The sequence below is a fragment of the Natator depressus genome, chromosome 14 (genome assembly GCF_965152275.1).
Source record: "Natator depressus isolate rNatDep1 chromosome 14, rNatDep2.hap1, whole genome shotgun sequence".
In the NCBI taxonomy this organism is placed as follows: Eukaryota; Metazoa; Chordata; order Testudines; family Cheloniidae; genus Natator; species Natator depressus.
In genome coordinates, this window is record NC_134247.1 from 27,573,943 (window position 1) to 27,595,912 (window position 21,970).

At 47.8% G+C, this 21,970-nt stretch overlaps 1 protein-coding gene and 1 pseudogene across 1 annotated transcript; one reads left to right on the top strand and one right to left on the bottom strand.

The window, feature by feature from the left end:
* Positions 1-21,970, bottom strand: part of LOC141998829 (butyrophilin subfamily 1 member A1-like) — an 85,707-nt pseudogene that overhangs the window by 36,878 nt on the left and 26,859 nt on the right.
* Positions 12,950-17,750, top strand: LOC141998779 (E3 ubiquitin-protein ligase TRIM39-like). The gene is made up of 4 exons (XM_074971768.1): positions 12,950-13,273; positions 14,454-14,476; positions 15,099-15,214; positions 17,233-17,750. Exons 1-4 carry the CDS (start codon positions 12,950-12,952, stop codon positions 17,748-17,750), a joined length of 981 nt encoding a protein of 326 aa, XP_074827869.1.

Here is a 21,970-nt window from a genome sequence, read left to right on the forward strand (position 1 = left end):
CCCCCCAGACGTTCTGGTTAAACTTGGATTTATGCTGGAAATGGCCCACCTTGATTGTCATGCACATTGTAAGGAGAGCGGTCAGTTTGGATGAGCTATTGCCAGCAGGAGAGTGAGTTTGTGTGTGTGGTTTTTAGAGGGGGGTGGGGGGGTGAGAGAACCTGGATTTGTGCTGGAAATGGCCCATCTTGATTATCATACACATTGTGAAGAGAGTGGTCACTCTGGATGGGCTATTACCAGCAGGAGAGTGAGTTTGTGTGTGTGGGGGGGGCGGAGGGTGAGAAAACCTGGATTTGTGCTGGAAATGGCCCAACTTGATGATCACTTTAGATAAGCTATTACCAGCAGGAGAGTGGGGTGGGAGGAGGTATTGTTTCATGGTCTCTGTGTATATAATGTCTTCTGCAGTTTCCACAGTATGCATCCGATGAAGTGAGCTGTAGCTCACGAAAGCTCATGCTCAAATAAATTGGTTAGTCTCTAAGGTGCCACAAGTACTCCTTTTCTTTTTGCGAATACAGACTAACATGGCTGTTACTCTGAAACTTTTCCTTTAACCTTTCCCATTTTTCCTTATTTTTTGTAATTGATGTTTAATAAATTGTATTTGCTTTGAACTGTATGTAGTGATCAGTGGGTCAAGGAAGTGTCCAGAGCACAGAGAGCACCCCGGAGTGGGGACACCCTAGCTTCTGCCCTAAGTGACCATGACAAGGTTGTGGGTTGAACCCCCCAGGAATCCTGGGCCCAGCCTTGTTGGGGTTACAAGGACTCTGCCACACAGGACAGTGGAAGGGGAGCCCTTGAGGTCAGTCAGGCCTCTGGGTAAAGGAATGGGGAGTGAGGACTCAGATCCTTTCGCTAGCCCACTTCACTGGGGTAGTATATAAGCCAAGAGAGTTCCCCACAATAGCAGGCCTATTCCCCTGCTTACGTAAGCACAAGGGCAAACCCTCTTTGACAGGCTGGTTTGTGTTAAGAATTGTTGGGGTTCGACCAAATGCTGCCCTGAACATTTACATTTGCAGTTCTCTCTGGCTAGCTACCCAAGAGTCCCTAGAAAGGCTCAAAGAAGCAGTGGATTCTGGGAGATTTCAAAAGGCTACACTATGTGACTCCTGGAACCACTCTGGCTGGTCCTTGCCCACACACACAATAAAACAGTTCAGACTGGCACAGGACAGCATGGCCCAGGAGTTAGTTTTGCTACAATCCAGTCTAATCCCAATGGTATTTGGCATGGACCTGCGCTCTCTAGAGCCCTTTTGTGGGTGGACTCAAGGTGCTCAAGGTCCACACAGTGTTTAGCGCAGTGACCTCTTCTAGTGCAGACCATCATCGGAGTTAAACCCTCATGGAGCAGCACGGGAGTTCAGAATCCCAGTGGGAAACCTCATCTCCCTGCTGGGCCTGGGACCTTTATCAAAGAGTTTTTCACTCCCAATGTCCACAGTTCATCAGTGGCAAGTGCTGGTGGGCCATAAAAATAGTCTAGTGCAGTGGCTCTCAACCCTTCCAGCCTACTGTACCCCTTTCAGGGGTGTGATTTGTCTTGCGCACCCCCAAGTTTCACCTCACTACTTGCTTACAAAATCAGACATAAAAATACAAAAGTGTCACTGCACACTATTACTGAAAGTTTGTTTACTTTCTAATTTTTATCATATAATTATAAAATAAATCAATTGGAATATAAATGTTCTACTTATATTTCAGTGTATAGTATATAGAGCAGCATAAACAAGTCATTGTCTGTATGAAATTTTAATTTGTACTGACTTTGCTAGTGCTTTTTATGTAGCCTGTTGTAAAACTAGGCAAATATCCAGATGAGTTGATGTGCCCCTTGAATGATCTCTGCATACCGACAGGGCTACACGTACCCCTGGTTGAGAGCTACTGGTCTAGTGATTAGGGCTCTGAGTCTTGGGAGAGGTGGGTTCTATTTCCACATCTGACACTGACCTGCTGAGTGACCTTGGGCAAGTCACTGCCCCTGTCAGTGCCTCTGTTTCCCCTCCCACCCTTTTTCTGTCTTGTCTAGTTAGATTGTAAACTGCTCAGAGCAGGGATTGTCCCTCCCTGGGTTTTGTGCAGGGCCCAGTACAATGGAAGTCAGATCTTGTTTGGGGTCTTTAGGGGCTACTTTTATGTAAATAACAGTAATAAACACTGTGATACAAATCAGAAACAATAACAACAGTTTGTAACCCCCCCTTTTCCATTCTGAAGGCAACAATCTCTCAGAGATTGGCCTGCAGCTCATGTGATTTAAACCTCACTGATCATTCAACAGCTTCAGTTGAGTTGGAACTAGATATGAAATAGCTTCAGCTCCCCAGAGAAATGTTTCCCACAACTGTAATCTTTAATATCTTCATTTTTGCCTCTTTTGCCATATTGCCCTGTACATTTCTTTCAGTGCCATTTTTCATACAATTAAGGTGTGACAGAGTTGAATGATGTGGTTACATCAGTAGCTGTAGTAGGGAAAAATCAAGTATAACCAGCAAGTTGTGGTGAAATAACTTATAATTAAAATTCTATTTTGAATTAAATAGACTGGACAGAGGTGCCCTACCTTGTTCTCTGGGCAGGCCTTTATGGGTACCATGATGTGAGCCCGGGATCTGTCACATATCACACCCATGGGGGTTTAATCCTTTTCACAGAACAGCTGAGAGACTCTAGGTGCTCCCCACGTCCCTTCTCCCTTCCTGCTCCCTTTGCTGCCTGTAAACTCAGCCGTTTGGCTATTCGTAGGACATTAGCCAGCTGCCTGTTCACCTGAGGTTTCTCTGCACTGAGGACAACACAGACTGTATCTGATGCCTCCCAGCACTGTGTGGGAGCTCACGGGTAACATTACATGTCCTGAGGCTTTTCAGAAAAGTGCCCCAGTAGGACTTTGTTCCCACAATCAGTCCCTGTGCTGGTGTTGAGGGGTGCAGGGCTCTCCAGAGCAGCCTGGTCTCCCTGGGCGGCTCTTACCATGGCCTGGCTCCAGCTTCTGGCCTGGCCAGGTAGTGGGGCCTTGGGGGAAAGAGGAGGCACAGGGGGCTCCGGGAAAAGGACCATCGGGAAGAGGCTGGCACCGCTAGCAGGGGCTGTGCTTCATGGCTGGGGAGCTGCTCACCTTATCACCCTGCCACCAAAGTCTACTACGCCCATGTTAAAAAGGGGATGGGCATGGCCATTCTTGGGGGAGGGGGGACACAATCTAAAGGGGAGGTCACGTGACCATCCCTGATTCTCCTCTGCTCAGCCTGGATCCATCACACTCTCCTCCCCACACACACGTTAACTGCAGGGGGAGTGTCCTTCCTTCTCCTGCTGTGCCACCCCCCTGGCACTTTCAGCCACCCTCCCTGGTAGCTGGGCCAGGCGGGGAGCGGAAGGGAGTGGCTTCTCACATGGCTGAGGGTGTCCTCTCTGGGTCTCTGACCCCGTGAAGCGCAGCAGCTGCCTGAGATAGCGAGGCTAGCTGCGGGGGGGGGGGGGGGGGGAGTGGAGGGTGTTAGCCCCTGGGCCTGGGCAGGGCAGGCTGCTGTGAAAAGCCGCTGGTCCCACCCCTTCCGCTCCCTGCCCAGGCCTAGCTGCCAGGTACAGGGGATGAGCATGCCAGGGGCGGGGGCAGTGGGAGGACAGAGCCCCTCTTCCCCCACCACACCCCCCCGAGCAGGCCATTCTGGGGCGGGGGACACTTGACCTGGCATGCCCACCAAAAAACATTGCCTCTGGCCCTCTCACTTTTGACAATGAGAGGTCCATGGGCCTCTTGGCCCCCCCGGTTCCAGCACCCCTGCCTGTGATGCTGAGCCTGCAGGGGCAGGGACTGTGTGTCTAAGGAGTAATATTAAATTTAAATGCTAAAAAGGTGGTTAATCTGCAATCAGTGTTTTAAATGCCCGATTCTCATTTACACTAATGCTGCTCTTGGCAGAAATCCCAAATTTCAAAGTTGGGGGGGGGGTATTGCTACTGTCTGCCTCTGCCAAAGGAGTGTTTTTATTTATTTATTTGGGGGAAATGCAATCTGAGCACAGCCAAAAATTCAGAAAGTGCCAAACTGTGTTTGAAAAGTAAATAATTTACTCATTCAACTGCTTGCTATGGAGGTGTGTGGAGGGGAGTTGTTAGGGAGAAGAGGAGTGAGGGATGGGGATAAATGGGAATAGGTAGTGGGGCGGGGTAACTCATTGTTGCCTGTTCAATGTAAAATGTCTACAGCCCCGGCACAGAGCGAGCAAAGGAGTCGTGCTTCTCCCAGCTGGCTTCCTACCTCCCCTTGGTGTGTGTTTATCTGGATAGATTGTTAGCTCTTTCCTGGAAGCAGAGTGGGTGTTAGAGCAGCCTCTGAAGCCAGCGATCCAGCCAGGCCCCTGGAGGAGCAGGTTCCACTGAAGGTGGAAAGGTGTCCTACAGCCATCTCTGCCCTCCCTCTCTGATCCTGTGCTGTGCTCAGCTCTGCAGGGATGGAGAGTAAATGACTCTGGTCTATTTAAAGCACCAGGTGAACAGAACCCATGTTTCAGACAGGGAGAGCAAATGGGACATGCTGCTCCCTCCCAGTTTGCCTCCCACCCTCTCTTTGCCTCTACTCAGTTTAATAGATTACAAGCTCTTTGGGGTCAGGGACTGCCAAGCTGCCAGCAAAGATTTGTGTATCATGTCTATTTTCTTGCTAAGCCCACTGATCTCTTTCCTTCTTGCCACACACAGGGTGGGGAGAGGTGGACCCCAGAACAGTAGTTCTAGAAGTGAACACACCATTGAGATCCATGGGACAGTTCCCTCTTCTCAGAGCTTTTGTCTCAGGCTCTCTACAGACTCGGGCGCATGTCACTGTATCAGTTGTGCTTGGGCCACATTTTCAAAGTTTTCTTTTCAATCATATGGGCTAGAAAGTTACTATTTGGTTGCTGATTTTTTTGTAATGAAACCTGAGGGTCACTTTTAATCAGGTGACTCCAGAGATGGGTCTCTAGATAAGAGGTCTGAAGTCCACTCCTGCACTTTTGTTCCATACAACAGTGAGGGCTGCTGTGCTCACCATGAATGTGAATGCCCTGCTGGCAGTGCCTGGCCTGTAAGGTGTGTGGGGGGAGCAGCCAGAGTCTTTCAGAATTGCCGGGGGGTGCTTGACCCCCGCTCAGCCCCAGACCGTGCCCGCAACCCGCCTCTTCCTGCCCCTGCTCTCCCCTTCCCTGCCTCTTCTTGGTCCCTCCCCCGAGCACACCCACCCTTGCTCCTCGCCCTCTCCCCAGCGCTTACTGCATGCCACTGAACAGCTGATCACGGTGGGCAGGAAGTGCTGTGGGGAGGGGGAGGAGATGATTGACGGGGTCCACCAGTGGGTGGGATGTGCTGGGGAAGCAAGAGCTGATCTGGGGGGGCTGCTGGTGGGTGCTGAGCACCCACTATTTTTTTCCTGTGAGCGTTGCAGCCCCGGAGCACCCACAGAGTCAGTGCCTGTGGGAGAAGCCCACTCCCTCCATTCCTGGCCTGGCAACAGCACAGACACATCCAGCTTCAATCCTGTGTGTGAAGAAAGTGCCTCACACAGAGCTCTAGTGACCACATCTCCCTAATGACAGGTTGGGGCAGCATCGGTGGCCAGGGCTCCCTGCACCTGTCAAGAGGGAAGGGGTCATGCAGTGGAGAGATTTAGGTAGAGCAAGAGACAGAGAAAATCTGGGAAAGTGGGAGAGTCTGTGGATGTGAGAGGCTTAGTCAGAAAAGGGAAGGATTGAATTAACCAGGATCCAGACTGTTTCCTACCTTGTATTTCTGGGCAGCCTCCTCCATGAGAATCATTGTGTGAGTGCCATGCTCTGGGGATCTCTCACAAACCACGCACAAGGTTTCCCCATCCTCTTCACAGAACAGATCCAGGGTTTTATTTTGTGTCTCACACAATTTCTCTGTTCCTGGTTTTAAATCCATTTGTTTAATTTTGTCAACTATATTTGCTAGCTGCCAGTTGGGCCGGAGAGTCCCTTTCCGGATGAGGGCTCTGCAGTTGGGGCAGCACACAGGGCCATAGTCCCCCTCTGCCCATGTCTCGCAGTACTGAGTGATGCAGACTCGGCAGAAGTTGTGTCCACACTGTATGGACACTGGGTCTGTCAGATACTTCAGGCAGATGGGACATTTGATTTCATCTTGAATTTCCTCTACAGGTGTCACTGAGGCCATGGCTGCTCAGCTCTCTTGGCTTCTGTTCTGTCTGCCTCCTGCTCTGCATCAGAAATGGTTTTGCTGGTAATGGGAGGTCCCTGTTACACCTTGTATCAGCCTCCCACAGGAGCAGAGTGATGTGAAGGAAAAGGAGAGGCTGGGAGGAGGAGTCGGAGGAACATATAAAAAGAAGGAAGAAGGAATTATGTCACACAAGGAATGGGGGTAGTGGGATGGGAAGAAGCAGAAAGGGAATGAACGGAAAAGTGAGGAAGGAAAACAAACAAACAAGAATACAAAATCTTAAACTAAGGCTTTGTCTACACAGTAAGCACCCAGGGGTAGGGAGGGACTGTACCTGTCTGATTAGCCCAAGCCACCACCTTTACTGGCACAATGCACTGCTATTGTAAGCGTGCTAGCTTGAGGAGAACCAGCATGTGTATGTCTACCCGAGCTGGGAATCACCGCCGCCCCCCCCCCCCCACCTGTGCTGTGTAGACATATCCTCAATCAAACCAGGACATTCTTCATTCATAATAAGGGTGTCAACAGACACTTGCACTGAAATAAGAATAGGTGGGAACTAAACCCAGTTGAGTTATTTTAGTGAATTTTTTTGTCTTGGTGAACCACCCCCCTGGGACCAGCAGGGCTACAGGAGCTCCCGGGGTTAAGGTCACAGGCAGCTTGTGTTCTCGTGATAAGGCAAAAAAACCTCAGCAACTCATTAATCGGGAGCAACCCTTGAACTGAAGGGTGATTTTATGGTGAATTGTCTAAGCTTTATTACTTTACAATCTCAAGTTTACAATCCAGGCCATTCAAAACTCCAGAGAAGACCTAGAAAGAAGATTTGAGTTTTGAACTTTGTAAAATTCCATCTACAGAAGGGAAATTAACAATCCTTCACCTCTCCCCACTTTCAGCTGCCTCTGTGTCTTCCCATCTTTTTTTCTCTGTGGACCAATACTGAGCTCATGATCACTCTGTGGACTGGATTTGCTGGGGGCGAACATGAGTCAGGGATCCTGAGTTTGGTTTGCCTGGCTGCAGGGAGAGGAGTGTCAGCTCAGGGAGAAGGGGAGTGTTAAGTACAGAAAGCTGGATATGCTGAAGTCTATAACTTGCAACAGTCTATTCTCCTGCACGGGTTCTTTGCCTGTGGTCCCCTGCAAATGTTTCATTTGCTGCCATAGGTCTAGATTCTGGCTTGAATTATACTGTTGCTACTTTGACCTGAGCTGTTAGCCAGTATTTGGGGCCTTGCTACGTTGTTTCAATTGGGAGGAGAAATTACAAATCAGGTTTTCCTTTGGTGCAATCTTTTTTATTTACAAAGAATGTCCACAAAGTCCTGTTTCCTGAACACAATAGAAACAAACAGCAGCAGACAGTTTCCTTACTCAGAAATCCAAGTCTGCATTTCCAGGGTACCCTGTGCCTGAAGCAAGCTCTGTCTCTCAGTTTCCTCCCAAGATGACCATACTCACTAGTGCTCTCTTGGCTTTCTGCTTCTCACACACACAGAGCTGCCAGCCCGCCTCTATGTTTTCAGTTAGTTCCAGGCAAAGCCCTCTTAAGTCTGGTCTACTCTGAAAACTTAGACCAACCCAGTTATATCACTCACTGCTGCAACACATTCCATGCCCTGAGTGCCATGGCTAGATCGACCTCTCCCCAGTTAGGTGAGTTAACTACAGTGGTGGAAAAACTCCTCCTAATGATTCCAGAAGCATCTGCACTAGAGCATAAAGGCTGTAGTATAGATATACCCTTATTCTTCCTGAGGACTGGTCTACACCTAAAATGTAGGTTGACCTAGCTAAATTGCTCAGGGCTGTGAAAAATTTCACATCCTGTGTGACATATTTAGGTCACTCTAACCCTCCAAGAAGACACAGCTAGGTCAATGGCAGAATTCTGCTGCCAGCCTAGCTACCGCCTCTTGGAGAGGTGGATTAACTACTTCAATGGAGAAGCCACTTCTATTGGTGTAGGAAGCGTCCATGCTACAATGGCACAGTGCTGCTGTAGCTGTTGTAGCGTAGACACGCCCTTAGACTGTGACCCACAAAACACAGTGTGCTAGTTGGGAAGCCACCTAAACTAGCCAATGGGAGATGCCAATGAGAGGGGTATGTGCTAAGCCCCCCTGCTCCCTCGGAGTGAGGCAGCTACTTTGCTGCTCACAAAATAGATGGAGGAAGAGGTGGGGGTGGTGCTTGTGCTGTCTCCTCACTTATTTTATTATAATGGACCTCCAGGACTTCAAGAGCTAAGGTTGAGACCAGCCTTCTGTTTAAAACTTGACTTTTTAAAGTGTGCTAAACTCTGCATGGTTCCGGAGATTTTCTTGACACTTGAAGTGGCTGGTGGAGGAGTAGGGTAGGTTAGTGGTCTGAATTGGACATCATTTGAGGAAGGGTTCCCTAGATACAGCCCCCCGAAAAAAACAGCTTTTTCTGAAAGTGGATGACTTTTACCAGCATTTTCATGCTCACTGATAGGAAGAAGGCCAGGACTGAGCATTGTGCACCAGCATCTCACTCACCTGATGGTTACCTCCAGAGAGTGCATGCGACCCACTTCCCCTGTCTGGGAGCAGACACCACAGCACTATTGTGATCGCAGTTTGCTTCTCCTGACAAGACCAGCTCTCAGAGTCCTATGGCTGCTGCTCCAAAGGAACTACACTGAGCATGTGCAGAGAAAGCCCTAGAGCAGTGGTTCTCGAATTTTTTGTATTGGCGATCCCTTTCATGCAGCAAGCCTCTGAGTGCGACCCCCTTATACATTAAAACGGGGGTTTAATTTAATTTAACAGGGGCTCAGGCTGTCAGCCCCATGCCTAGCGGGGCTGACAGCTCATGACCCCCAGGTAATAACCTCGTGACCCCCTGAGGGGACATGACCCCCCAGCTTGAGAACCTCTGCCCTAGAAGGTTGAATGCTAGTTGCATTTCAAGGATATGGGTGCCTCTGAGGGACTGTGATGGCCATTGTATCTGAGCATCAGCTAGATGCTGTGAGATGAAATCCAACCCACGGCAGAAATCAGAAATTAAAAAGCAGAGGGATCCTGCTAGGATCTGCCTCTGGGAGAGATTTGTTTATTTGATTTTATTTTCTGGGAGGAAATGTAATCTGAGCACAGCAGAAGATTCAGAACATGCTCAAAGTATTTTTCAAAAGAAAGGAAATTACACAATGAAATGATTGCTTGGAGGGGAAGTGGAATTAGGGAGCAGGGGAGTAAAGTGGAAGGGTTTGGGGCTGCAGAAAGGGGAAAGGGATTATGGAAAGGAAGATAAACGAGGATGAAGGGACAAGGAGAGGAGAGCGGTTGGGAGCTTAGGTCAGAGGGAGGAGGTGGGAATTAAGGTAGCGAGAGGGATAGGAAGGGTGACCTGGGAGAGGGACTCAGACACCTTTGGGGTAGGGTTCTCCCAGATCCAATCATGCACAAAGAAGGAGAGACTATGAGTCTGATGAGCCACACCCAACTTCCTCTACCACCCAGTGCCATGTAACCACTCACATTGTCTTCACCCCTGATTCCACCCATCCCTACCACTGACTTCCCACACCCCTGCAGCCTCTGATTTGGTGAAACACCTCCAACACATCCAGGAGGAACTGAGATCCCCATTGGATGCCATCAAAGAGAATTATGGGCACTTTGCCAACTGTCATCATCAAGTTGACCTTCCTATTACTGTTGGGGGAAAGGTATGGCTCTCCACACAACACTTGGACACTTCCCATCCCTTCTGCAAACTCAGCTACTGGTACCTTGACTCCTTTCTGGTCATTCAACAAATGAACCCTGTCACTTTCTGTCTCCAGCTGCCCCCACATGATGTTACTGGACCTTATGTTTCATATCTCCCTTCAGAAGAAACACACTCACAACTCCATCACAAGATGAATGCACCTACTCCTCCTCTGATCATGATACAAGGAGAGGATGAGTACTTCCTAAACAAATCCTCAATTCCAAGCTTCTATACCTCATTTACTGGGAGGGGTGCATCCTGGAAGAACACTCATGGGAACTGACTAGTAACACCTGTGCTCCTGAGCTACTCCATGATGCTATCAATCCCATCTTGACAAGCCTGATCTGAAAATTCCTGGGAGTTTCTCTCAAGTGGGGTTCATGTAATGCAAACCCTCAGCCAGAGCCTGAGATGACTCATCCTTCAAACATGTTGCAGAAGCCAGTCCATGAGTAAGAACCACATCAAATGACCCGCAGAGACTGCTATATAGTCCCACAGGAAGAGCAGTAAACCAGCTGAGGCTGCTGGCTGGTCAGGAGGCTCTGGGGGGTTTTCTAACCCCACATGAAGACACTCTAGAAACTCAAGAAGAGTCTATTAGAGAAGGAAAATAGATACAAAATAGGGGAGAAAAGAAAGAGCAGAAGAAGATGATGATTACATCAGCAGAAAAGCAAAGCTGATGAGGGAAGTAAACCAAAAGGTTTGTCAAGGTTTCTTCCCCACTCTGAACTCTAGGGTACAGATGTGGGGACCTGCATGAAAACCCCCTAAGCTTGCTTTTACCAGCTTAGGTTAAAACTTCCCCAAGGTACAAACTATTTTACCTTTTGCCCTTGGACTTTCGCTGCCACCATCAAGCGTCTAACAAATATATAACAGAGAAAGAGCCCGCTTGGAAACGTCTTTCCCCCAAAAAAATCCTCCCAAACCCTACACCCCCTTTCCTGGGGAAGGTTTGATAAAAATCCTCACCAATTTGCATAGATGACCACAGACCCAAACCCTTGGATCTTAAGAACAATGAAAAAGTATTCAGTTTCTTAAAAGAAGAATTTTAATAGAAGAAAAAGTAAAAAGAATCACCTCTGTAAAATCAGGATGGTAAATACCTTACAGGGTAATTAGATTCAAAACATAGAGAATCCCTCTAAGCAAAACCTTAAGTTACAAAAAGACACAAATACAGGAATATCCATTCCATTCAGCACAGCTTATTTTCTCAGCCATTTAAAGGAATCATAATCTAACGCATATCTAGCTAGATTACTTACTAAATTCTAAGACTCCATTCCTATTCTGTCCCCAGGAAAAGCATCACACAGATAGAGAGAGCCTTTGTTTCTCCCCCCCTCCAGCTTTGAAAGTATCTTGTCTCCTCCTTGGTCATTTTGGTCAGGTGCCAGCGAGGTTATCCTAGCTTCTTAACCCTTTTCAGGTGAAAGGGTTTTTCCTCTGGCCAGGAGGGATTTTAAAGGTGTTTACCCTTCCTTTTATATTTATGACACCTAGGCATTTAAAAATCATATCAGGCCCCCCAAACTCATGAGATTTAATAGTAATAAATGGTAGATTGTTTTATTTGCCTTTTGTTTTCTGAGGCACTGAGGCAACATTTTCAAGTTTTTCTCTGCAATCAAGAGAGCTAGAAATTCCTTCGTTTAGAACAGGGATCGGCAACCTTTGGCATGTGGCCCATCAGGGAAATCCGCTGGCGGGCCGGGACAGTTTGTTTACCTGCAGCCAAAGGGGGCTGGGGGAAGCAGCTTGGGCTGAGGGATGTGCTGGCCGCCGCTTCCTGCAGCCCCCATTAGCCTGGAACGGCGAACCGCGGTCAGTGGGAGCTGCGATCGTCTGAACCTGCGGATGCTGTAGGTAAACAAACCGTCCCAGCCTGCCAGCAGATTTCCCTGGTGGGCTGCGTGCCAAAGGTTGCCGATCCCTGTTTAGAAAATGAAAGCCAAGAGTCTCATCTCATCACATGCTTCAACAAACATAACAAATATCGCAAGATTCATGATAAAATCATGAAAACTGGTGACGCTGCAACCCATTTACACTGAGCCAGAGCAGCCTTAGTGTAAATGAGAATCAGACCTTTAAAACACTGATTCCAGTTGGAAGGATTAGATTTTATTTGTAAATGTTGGTACGTGTTGATTTTGCTGTACGCACACAAACCAATGAAAAATACTTCAAATGATAATAAATGAAAATTACAGATACGCAAAGTAAGAACAGAGCTGCATGAGAACTTATTAGACTTTGATTTAAGGATATTTGCTTTGTATATTTTGACTTGTAACGTTGACAATCTGTGTTTTAATGGTTATAAAACTTGCAATTTTTGAATCTCTATTTCCACTGTCATTAAATAATTATAGGCTGACTTCCTATTATCTGATCCCCCGCATAATATCCTACAAATGTGAAAATTTTAATTGATAAAAATTGGAAAGAAATGCTTAAAACCTATATTTTTGTGCAACTCTGAAAATTTAACTTAATAAATATTGAAAAAATTGGTAAAAATAAACATCAATATTATTAATCAAAATTATATGTATATATATGAATTCTGCCCAGTCGCTCCTTAGACACACAGACCCTCCTCCTGCAAGCTCATTATGACAGGTGGAGGCTCATGCCTAAGTGAAGCCCCAGTGACCCTCCACACCAGCACAAGGAGCTGATTGCAGGAGCAGAGCCTTATTGGTACATTTGTCACAAAAACCTCCAGGGCTGTAATGTTATCAGGGGGCTCGTCCCAGATTAGCAAACAGCCTGAGTCAGTTCCAGAAAAGGAAACACCCTGTTGCTTCTGCAGGTGGGGCATATTTCTGAGCTCAGGAAAGTGAAACTAACCCTGTTACGCTGTCCAGAGGGTACCATGGCCACAAAGAACCCTGTGGAAAGTCTCCAGGTTGAAGCTACTTGTCCTATTTGTCTGGAGTATTTCACAAAACCTGTCACTCTGGAGTATGGGCACAATTTCTGCAGAGCCTGCACCACCCAGTGCTGGGAGGGATCCGATACAGACATCTCCTGCCCTCAGTACAGAGAAACTGCAACAGAGAAACCTCAGGCCAAACAGGCAGCTGGCAAATGTCATAGAAATAGCCAAAAGGCTGAGTTTCCAGGCAGCCACGGGAGCAGGAGGGAAGAGGGTGTGTGGGGAACACCTGGAGGCTCTGAAACTGTTCTGTGAAGAGGATCAAACTTCTATCTGTGTGGTTTGCCATCTGTCCCGGGCTCACAGAGCTCACACGGTGGTTCCCATAGAGGAGGCTGCCCAGGAGTACAAGGTAGGAAATTGCTGCAAAGTTTAATGGGTAATAATATGGATTTTAATTACAGGTTAATTTCACTGAAAGTTACCTCTCACAGGTATAAATGTACCATTCCGCTCTGTAAAACCTTCATTGTATGGGAGATGTATAACAAAATAAATGATCTGGCAGAGTGACAACACAGGCAAAAAAATGAAGTCTTTAAAGATAGCTGATATGGGAAACTTTTATCTGAGATGTTGAATCCTTTTCAAAACCAGTTTCAACTGCTAAAATAAGGGAACTTTTTACAGAATGGAAGATGCTAAATGATCAGTGACATTTATTTAAATCACTTGAACTGCAGAACAATGTATGTGAGAATGTTGCCTTCAGACTGGAGAAGGGGAAGTTACAAGCTGTTGTTTTTATTACTGATTTTTTTAATAGACTTTATTATTATTACATTAATTTGCATCACAGTAGCCCTTACAGACACCTAATGAGATCTGGGCCCTGCACAAAACAGAAGGAGGGACAATCCCAGCTTTGAGCAGTTTACAGTCTAACAGACAAGACAAACACAGGCCGGAAAGGGAAACTGAGGCACAGCGAGTTGCCCAGGGTCACCTGGCAGCTCAGTGGCAGAGATGGGACTAGAACACAAGTCTACCTTGATCCAATCCAGTGCCCTAATCACTAGGCTACGCTGCCATCTCAGCATTGGCCCCCAGTGAAGAGGTGAGAGGGAAAGATGCCTTGATAAAGATCCCAGGCCCAGCAGGGAGATGAAGTTTCTCATTGGTATTCTGAACTCCTGTTTTGCTCTGTGAGGGGTGAAACTCAGATGCCTGCCTTCAGTAGAGATCATTGTACTAAACACTGTGTGAATTCCTGCAGGTGAGATAGTGTTAAAAACATCCCAGATACCAACACAGGGACAGGACAGCTCCTAAATCCTGGACACTGGGTTTTATCAGTCAGAGATCTCTGTGTAACTCAGTGTGTGCATTGCTGAAATGTGACTGACTATTTTTCTTTGCATAGTTACAGAGTCATTGATCTTAGAGATAGAAAAGCCCCATTAGCTTAATGAAACCATGGCCCTGTGGCCAGGGCAGGGCCACTTTTCCCAATATTTGCAAAATTCCTTCCCTAGGATCCCAACTGTGTGTCAGGTGGGACTGAGATTTTTTTTTCTGTCTCTTTTCTCTAGGACATCAGAAGCACCCTGAGCAGGTATGTGGCTCTCTCTCAGTCCCCCACAAACTTTGCATTGCTGGGAAAAAGCTTGGAGATTATGTGAGAGTCACATCTCCCCAAGGTTCTAAGACTGACCTCAATCATATTCTGGAAATGTCACATCCCTGGGGGACTGGCTGCCTCAGGATTGTGGGGATGAAATATGGGCCTTTCACTGCTGGGGCACTGGTTACCATTCAGTCCAGATCAGCAATGATCAAGAGTCTTTCCCACCTGAGGACTGTTCGGAGCCCTGTGTGGAATGAGCTGGGGAGGGGGGAGTTGGTATATCAGTCTAGTTCCTAGTGGACAGATTTCTATAACACTTAACATGGGAATCTCCTGTCCTTCAGAGCATGGAGGCTAGAAAGTGAATTTGCCATAAGAGACTCAATTCCCCTTTTATCCCCAGAGCTGATCTCTCCAGGACAGAGTTGAAGAATATTGATGGGACCTTCAGAGTGAAGGTTTAACTGACATGGCCTGTACTGCACCTGCTCTGAGGCTGGGAGAAGCAGAGGAATTCTAATTCCAGGCCCATTAGAGCAGCGACTTTCACTAACAACAAATTGTACTGTGTCACTAAATGAAATATAAGAATGTGAAGTTTTCTCTCCAGGTGTGGGAAGGGGAAGTTCCATCAGCCAGTGGAGATTTCTTCTGAACTTGGAAAGAGACTCAGCAATTTCCCCCAGAAAACTATTGCTCTAATGGAAACTCTGAGGAAGTTCAAAGGTATTGAGAAGGGATCTAGGATGGGAAATTGGGATGAGCCTCTGAGACTGTGGGCGGGAATGGGGCTCTGGCCAATTGGTTCATAATTAGATGACATCTCTACTGAATGAAAGGTGGAAAGCAGAAAAATTGAGCAGGTGTAACAGGGGCCCAGGTGTCAGGACGTCTCACATTAATTCATGACTTACCAAAAGTCACAACATTGAGGCCCAAATTTAGCAAAACGGCCTAATTTTGGGTCCCTGATTTTCTCTCCCAGCTATAGAACTTGCAAAGCCCCTGGGGGTCACAGAAACAGGGGTGTTACTATGGCTGGATCTCAGGACTTCCCTAGCCTGTGCCAAGGTCTGCACAGGCCTCTGCAGCCCCTGACTAGGGGAGTCACAAACTGCCCCCCTCTATCCCTGTGACTGTTCAGGGATAATCTGGCCCATTGAGCCGACCCTTTCCAGCTTGAATTTCCACACTTACAAAATGATTTTAGTATTATTTGTATTTCAGTGTGAGGAGGACGAGGGCCTCTTCATGCTGAGATCTGTAAAGACGCTGAGTAAATAGACCCAAGGGGATTACAATTAAAAGTCCTGACCCTGCAAATTCTTAACATCCCATTAATGTCAAAGGGGCCAAAGTGTGTAAAGTTACATTCACACTAAAGTCTTTGCAGGATCTGGGTATATCGTCTGACAAAATGCAATAGGTGAATGGGACAAACCAGCTGGCTCTGCAGAGTGGGAGCAGATGATGAGGGGAAAGTAAATATTTCTTACAGATTGTATCTCCTAGAGGTTGTGAGACCTAATGGCTGTTGATTCCATTGCTGGGAGATGCCTGAATGAAAGAGGAAAAGGTTTCAGATTAGTTTATGTTTATTTTAAAGACTTGAGTGTGTCTCTGTCCCTCTCTGTCAGTTTCTCTGTCAATTAAAACCAAGTTAGGTCAGTTAAGAGTGGGGATGCTGTTACAAATATGAAAGCAGGAAATCTCATTTCTATCCTTTCCCTCTCCAGACACTCTGCCCTCTGCACTGGAAACAAAACGAGGGGAATCCCTAGGAGCACACAGATAGGGTGAGATTGCAGGGGAGGTGATCTTTACATTAGGAGAAAACTCCCATGAAAACATTTTCACAAAATTGTAGATAAAGTTAAAAACAAAATGGACACCAGGAAATCCTGAGGCAATCCCAAGCTGAAGTCACACAAACAATTCCGACACCAGCCTTGGTGCTGTGTTCATGCCAACACTGATGCACAGAAACATTCTCACTGAACAGCAACCGAATACCATGAACTCTGATCCTGGGATTTTCATAGACATTCACAGGACTTTTAATATTAAATTGAGAGGAAGGGGTAGAGCTCTTTCACCGAGGGCTGACACATCCCTCTCCTTTACCCTGGCAGAGGGGTCTCCCCCATTGCTCTTCTCCAACATCCTACCTTCCCGATGGGCAGGGCTGGGCTCTCCCTTTGAAGCCTCTCTTGCATTGACTGGGGATGTGCTCTCTTTCTGATGCTGGCCCTACTCCCTTTTCTCTGGGCTGGGGATGGGGCTACCCAACCCAATGCTACCTCCTTCTCTCTGCTCTTATTTGGCTCTTCCCCAGTGCTGCATCTTCCTCTATTTCCCCTGGCCTGGGAGTGGAGGATGAATTTAGGGGAGGGAGCTTCCCTTTGGGGTTCAAATCTGATACCTGCCTCCTCTGGACCCTCCTAATTAAAAGCTTCTGATACCTTCCTTGCTGTGACTCTTCCACTGTTAATGGAGTAGCCCCAGCAGGGGGGGTCAAAGAGCTGAAGCCTGTGCAAACAAATGAGAAACGTATGACGTGGCTCCCATTACATGAATGAGAAACTGCAGTAACATCTCTCCTCAGTCTCAGGTGCCCAGGATGGAGGCAGCTCCCTGGGATCCAGGACTGTCCCAGCCAGAACAGGGTGCTGGGGAGTGTGAGAAATGGTCCCAGCCTCCCGCAGGGCTGAGCTCTGCCTCTAACATTATGATTCTGTCTCTAGCAAATGTGACTCTGGATCCAGACACAGCTCATCCCCAACTTGTCCTATCTGAGGACTGGAAAACAGTGAGACGGGGAGACAAACTGTGGCGAGTGCCCAACAACCCTAAGAGATTTGATACTGAGCTCTGTGTGCTGGGCTGTGAGAGATTCATCTCAGGGAGACATTGCTGGGAGGTAGAGGTGGGGGATAGGCTACTCTGGGCTGTGGGGGTGGCCAGAGAGTCTGTGAGGAGGAAGGGATGGATCAGCCATAACCCTGAGAGGGGGATCTGGGCTGTGCAGTGGTTGGAGGGTCAGTTCCAGGCTCTCACCTTCCCTGTGACCCCCCTGCCCCTGAGTTGGGTCCCCAGCAGGATCCGGGTTTGTCTGGACTGTGAACAGGGACAGGTGACATTTTTCAATGCTAGTAATGAGGCCTCAATCTTCACTTTCCCGATAGCCTCTGTCACTGGGGAGAGAATTCACCCCTGGCTCTGGGTGATGGGGCCAGGATCTTGGCTCAGCCTGTGTCCCTGAGACACATGGGGTGGGGGGAATATCCCACTCCAAACCCTGAAATCATCGTCTCTAGCCTCAGGTGTCCTAATCTCCATGACTTTGGAGGACTCCTGTCTTTCTACAACTTTCGACCCTGCAGGCTCTATGACCCTGCAGGCTCTGTGGAGTCAGTGGACGGTCAAACCGTAGAGATTAGGGATTGATGGAGGCAAAGCAGCCAATCTCTTTGCCCCAAGGATTTTGCTGCCTGTTTTTATCTCTGTTGTCTATGGTCCTGGTGACTCTCACTATCCAGGCTCAGAGAGTGTCACTGATAAATGCAAGTGATAAGAATGAAAAAATTGGCTTCTGTGGCTACTGCCATCCCAGTATCTGTGACCCTGGAGGACTCCCATCTACCCAGCCCCTGGCTCCTCATCTCTATCACCCTGGAAACTCCTCCCCCATCCCTCACTGCAGCACCAGGGATGCGAAGGGGGTAGGAGTGTGTGAAGAACCCCTGAAGCTGCAGCACCAGGAGGATTCTGAAGGGTAGGTGTGGAGGCTGGGCAGGGGGTAGAATTAACAGCCAGGCTGGAGACAGGCAGATGTGGGGGTTGCAGGGACACAGAATAAATTAATCTGGATTTTGGGGGTTGTGGAAAAGCTGGAAGCTCTGTAGCAGCTGGGAACATTTTGTACAAATCTATGCCAGATCTCTTTGGGGTCACCCAGCGAGAAGTCCTGTGGCAAGGGCCAAAGTCACCTTCCCCTGTAACTGCAGGAGAATTGGCAACATGGTAGTTGTCACACTCGGGGGATGGGCAGGGGTGCAGAGAGACTAAAAACAATTATATAATCTGAAAAAAAATAATCATTTTCAGTCAGTCTAATGATTTTTTAAGAAATGCCTGAGGTTGGCAGAGCTGAGAGAGGTATATGTGCTAACTACTAAACTATGGGATATTCTGATGTGGACTCCTTCCATCTCTCCTTTTGTAACTGGTCCACTGTGGCTAAATAATGAAAGAGTGATTGGAGCAGGGTGATTGGACCCCCAGTTTGTCACACCTCACAGGTGGGTTCACGAACCACTGGACACTGTCATAACAATAACATGGTTAAAATAAATAAAGGTGTGGAACTACATTTCCATGGGATTTCAGGAAAGGGAGGCCAGTTCAGGCAATCAGAAAAGCAGATAAGACAAATTTGTCAGCTACTATGAGACTCCATGCACACATGTTATAGCACCGGAAACCGACCAGGAATTCTTTGAAACAGCGAAAACACTTGTAAATAGTATCAATTTGTTTTATGATGGGGTGGGGGGGGGGGGTGTAAACTATTCCCTTGAATCTAGTCTCCTTTGGCAGATCAGTCCATCATTTCAGCTACAGAAGAGCTACAGTACCTGGGCACAAGGCCTCCCGGGGCTTTAATACCACAGCCCTGGGGAGATGGGACCACCCATCTCAGCACCCCCTCCCCAGGGCTGTGGTGAACCACCCACACCCTATTTTGGAACTGCTGCCGCTGGCTCACCCCATATGTGGTAACTTTTATCCCCACTGCCTCTCCCTATTCAGGGGCTTTCCCTTCTGCACCTATTTCTGAACCCCAGCTCCTGTCCCCAGTTTTGTCTATTTGCCCCTCTACTTCCTCTCCCAGAATCTGTTGTACCCTCCTCTTGACACATTTTGCCCCTGTACAGATTCTGCCCATCTCACCCTCTGATTTCCCCCCTTCAGCCTCCTTTGATTTCAGGGAGCACATTCTGATGGTCAGTGAGGGCAGTGGCTTGCCGATGTTACTGAGCATGTGATCGCAGGACCCTGCTCAGGAGGAGTGTGGTAGCACATTCTAATGGGAAGCAGCTTCTGATAAAAGGGCAGCTCCTCTGCTCCTCCCCCTCCCTGCAACACCCAGCCTGGGACGGGGAAGAGGCCCCCTCTGCAGCCAGCCCCAACCAGGCCTGGGATCGGGGGAGTAAAGAACCTCAGGAGTTGCAGAGACAAAGCTGGGGTGTGGTGGAATTGATGGTAGTGATGGGGACTGGCAGTTTGGGGCCCTGCAGGTGTTGTGGCTGGGAATAGAAATGGACAGAGTCTGGTATTTTATTTGGTGCAATCTTCTTTGTTTAGAAGGAATGTACAAAGTCCTACATCCCTGAACATGGAAAGACACAAACAGGGAACAGCGTCCTTGCTCGCCACACCCAAAACACAGTCCTCAGCCAGCACCCCAAAAGCTCTCTCTTTAGGCTTTTTCCAGCTTGGAATGAAAGGTGACTATTAAACTGAACCATTTAAAGGGTGTTAACCAAATCTATAACACTGCCATGCAGGACACCACCTGGGGTTAGTTCTGTTACTGCTGTTGAAAGGATCCAGGTGAATTATGGGTAAAAAAAAACCTTGGGCCCATCCATCATCTTCAGCCAATGGATGTTATGCAGATGGTATGGTGCCCCTTTCTCCCATCACAGGCTAAACTGTATTCCCAGTGTTGTCAACTCTCATGATTTGGTCATGAGTCTCATGATAATGATTGTTTTCCTTAAAGGCCCAGCTTCTGGAGTCAAGTGGATATGTGATGATTTCAGCCTTCATTCTTAAAGAAAAAGTCAGTTTCTAGTACTGGTGGCTGTGGAGAAAGCTTCAAAATATGACCCCAGTGCACCCTAAGGACTCGAAAAGCAGAAGGCAAATAAAAAGAACCCCAAAGCTATTCTTTTTACATAAACTCATAATTTTAAAGCCAATCTCATGATTTTTGGTGAGCCTGACTCATGATTTTTGAACATTTGGGGCTGGCAATACTGTATTTCAGAACCAGGACTTTCTTCTTCTTCCTCCTCCTCCTCCTTGTGCGGCAAATCCTCCCCCTCTCATCCCCCAAAGAAAAATCCACAAAAGCTTTTCCTCATTCCCCATCAGCAAATCCAGCTACCTCAGTGAGATAGGGAAGTCCTATCCCCCTTTTGGCAGCCATGCCCAAGGCCCACATAGGGTGACTGGGGCCGTGCAGAGAATATAACCCCGGTCTCCAGTCGGCCCCTAGCCACAGGACAAACCTTCCTCTGACGTTACAGCTCTTGTGCAGTTCTAGCTCTTGTGCCTCAGTTTATGTAGCTCTGTTGGGGGAGAGGTTGTATTAAATGCACTGTAAACTTTATGGGACAGCCCCCAGCAGCACTATGGGACTCTGGCATTTCCACCTGCAGAGGCTCTGCCCAGAACTACTTTACCAGAGATTATTATTTTGTTAAATGCTATAGAACAATTTATGGGGGGGAACCATACTGTAACCCTTCTGCCAGGTGGAGACAGCAGCAACCAGGGCTGGGGTCAATATCGAGGGGTTCCTTTCCATTGACAAAACACAGAACCAGCTTGAGCCCCCACCCAGTAACCTAGGAAAATTACACAGCACCCCTAGGTGCCTCTGAGAGGCAATACTTCCCCACTCCCAAGCACAGACTCTGAGTGTAGAAAAGAAACTTTTAATAAAAGGAGGGAAGTAATTCAGCATTAATTTGGGAACACCCCACAAACAGGGTTCATAAACATAAACCATGAGAAAAAGACCCACCCCCAAGTAAGTTGGGCAATGTCCTTTTCCCTCAGGTTCTTAAGTCCAGCAACCCAAAAGTCCCTTTAACATGCCCGTCTCTTCACCCAATTCACAGTTACTGTACTTGGTCAGTACAGACCCACAGTTCAGAGGTGCATCTGTAGAGTTCGCCTCCCATGCTGGGTGGAGGTAAGGAGGCACCTTACTCACTCTGCTGCTTGGGCACTCACTGTGCCTCTCTGCCCCCCGCCACCCTGTTGGCTGCCCATTCTGCTCACTGCCTCACCAACCACTCATTTTCCAGCTGACTGTGAGTCACCTTCTCTTACCACCTGCCTCTCTGCTGTAATCTCTGCACATCAGTCATTCAGTGATTTTCAGCTCTTTGCAGTCTGGGCAGAAGCACTGCTCCATCTTAAGTGATTTCAGATCTTAGTAACTGAGCATTTAAAAAAAAAACAAAAGAGACTCCTAATAAAGCTTATTTAGCTCTTTCTTTGAACAGTGGAGAGGAACAGCTTAAACCAATCTAGGGAGGATTCACAACCTCCTGGCTAGGAGACCTGTCTCCACCCCTCTTACTTTCACAGGGCTCTGGCATTTGAGCCCCTGGCTTAATGAGGACCTTTCAGCTGAGGGGGATCCCCTTATTTGGGACAGGTTAAGCACAGTCCTGCTCCCCT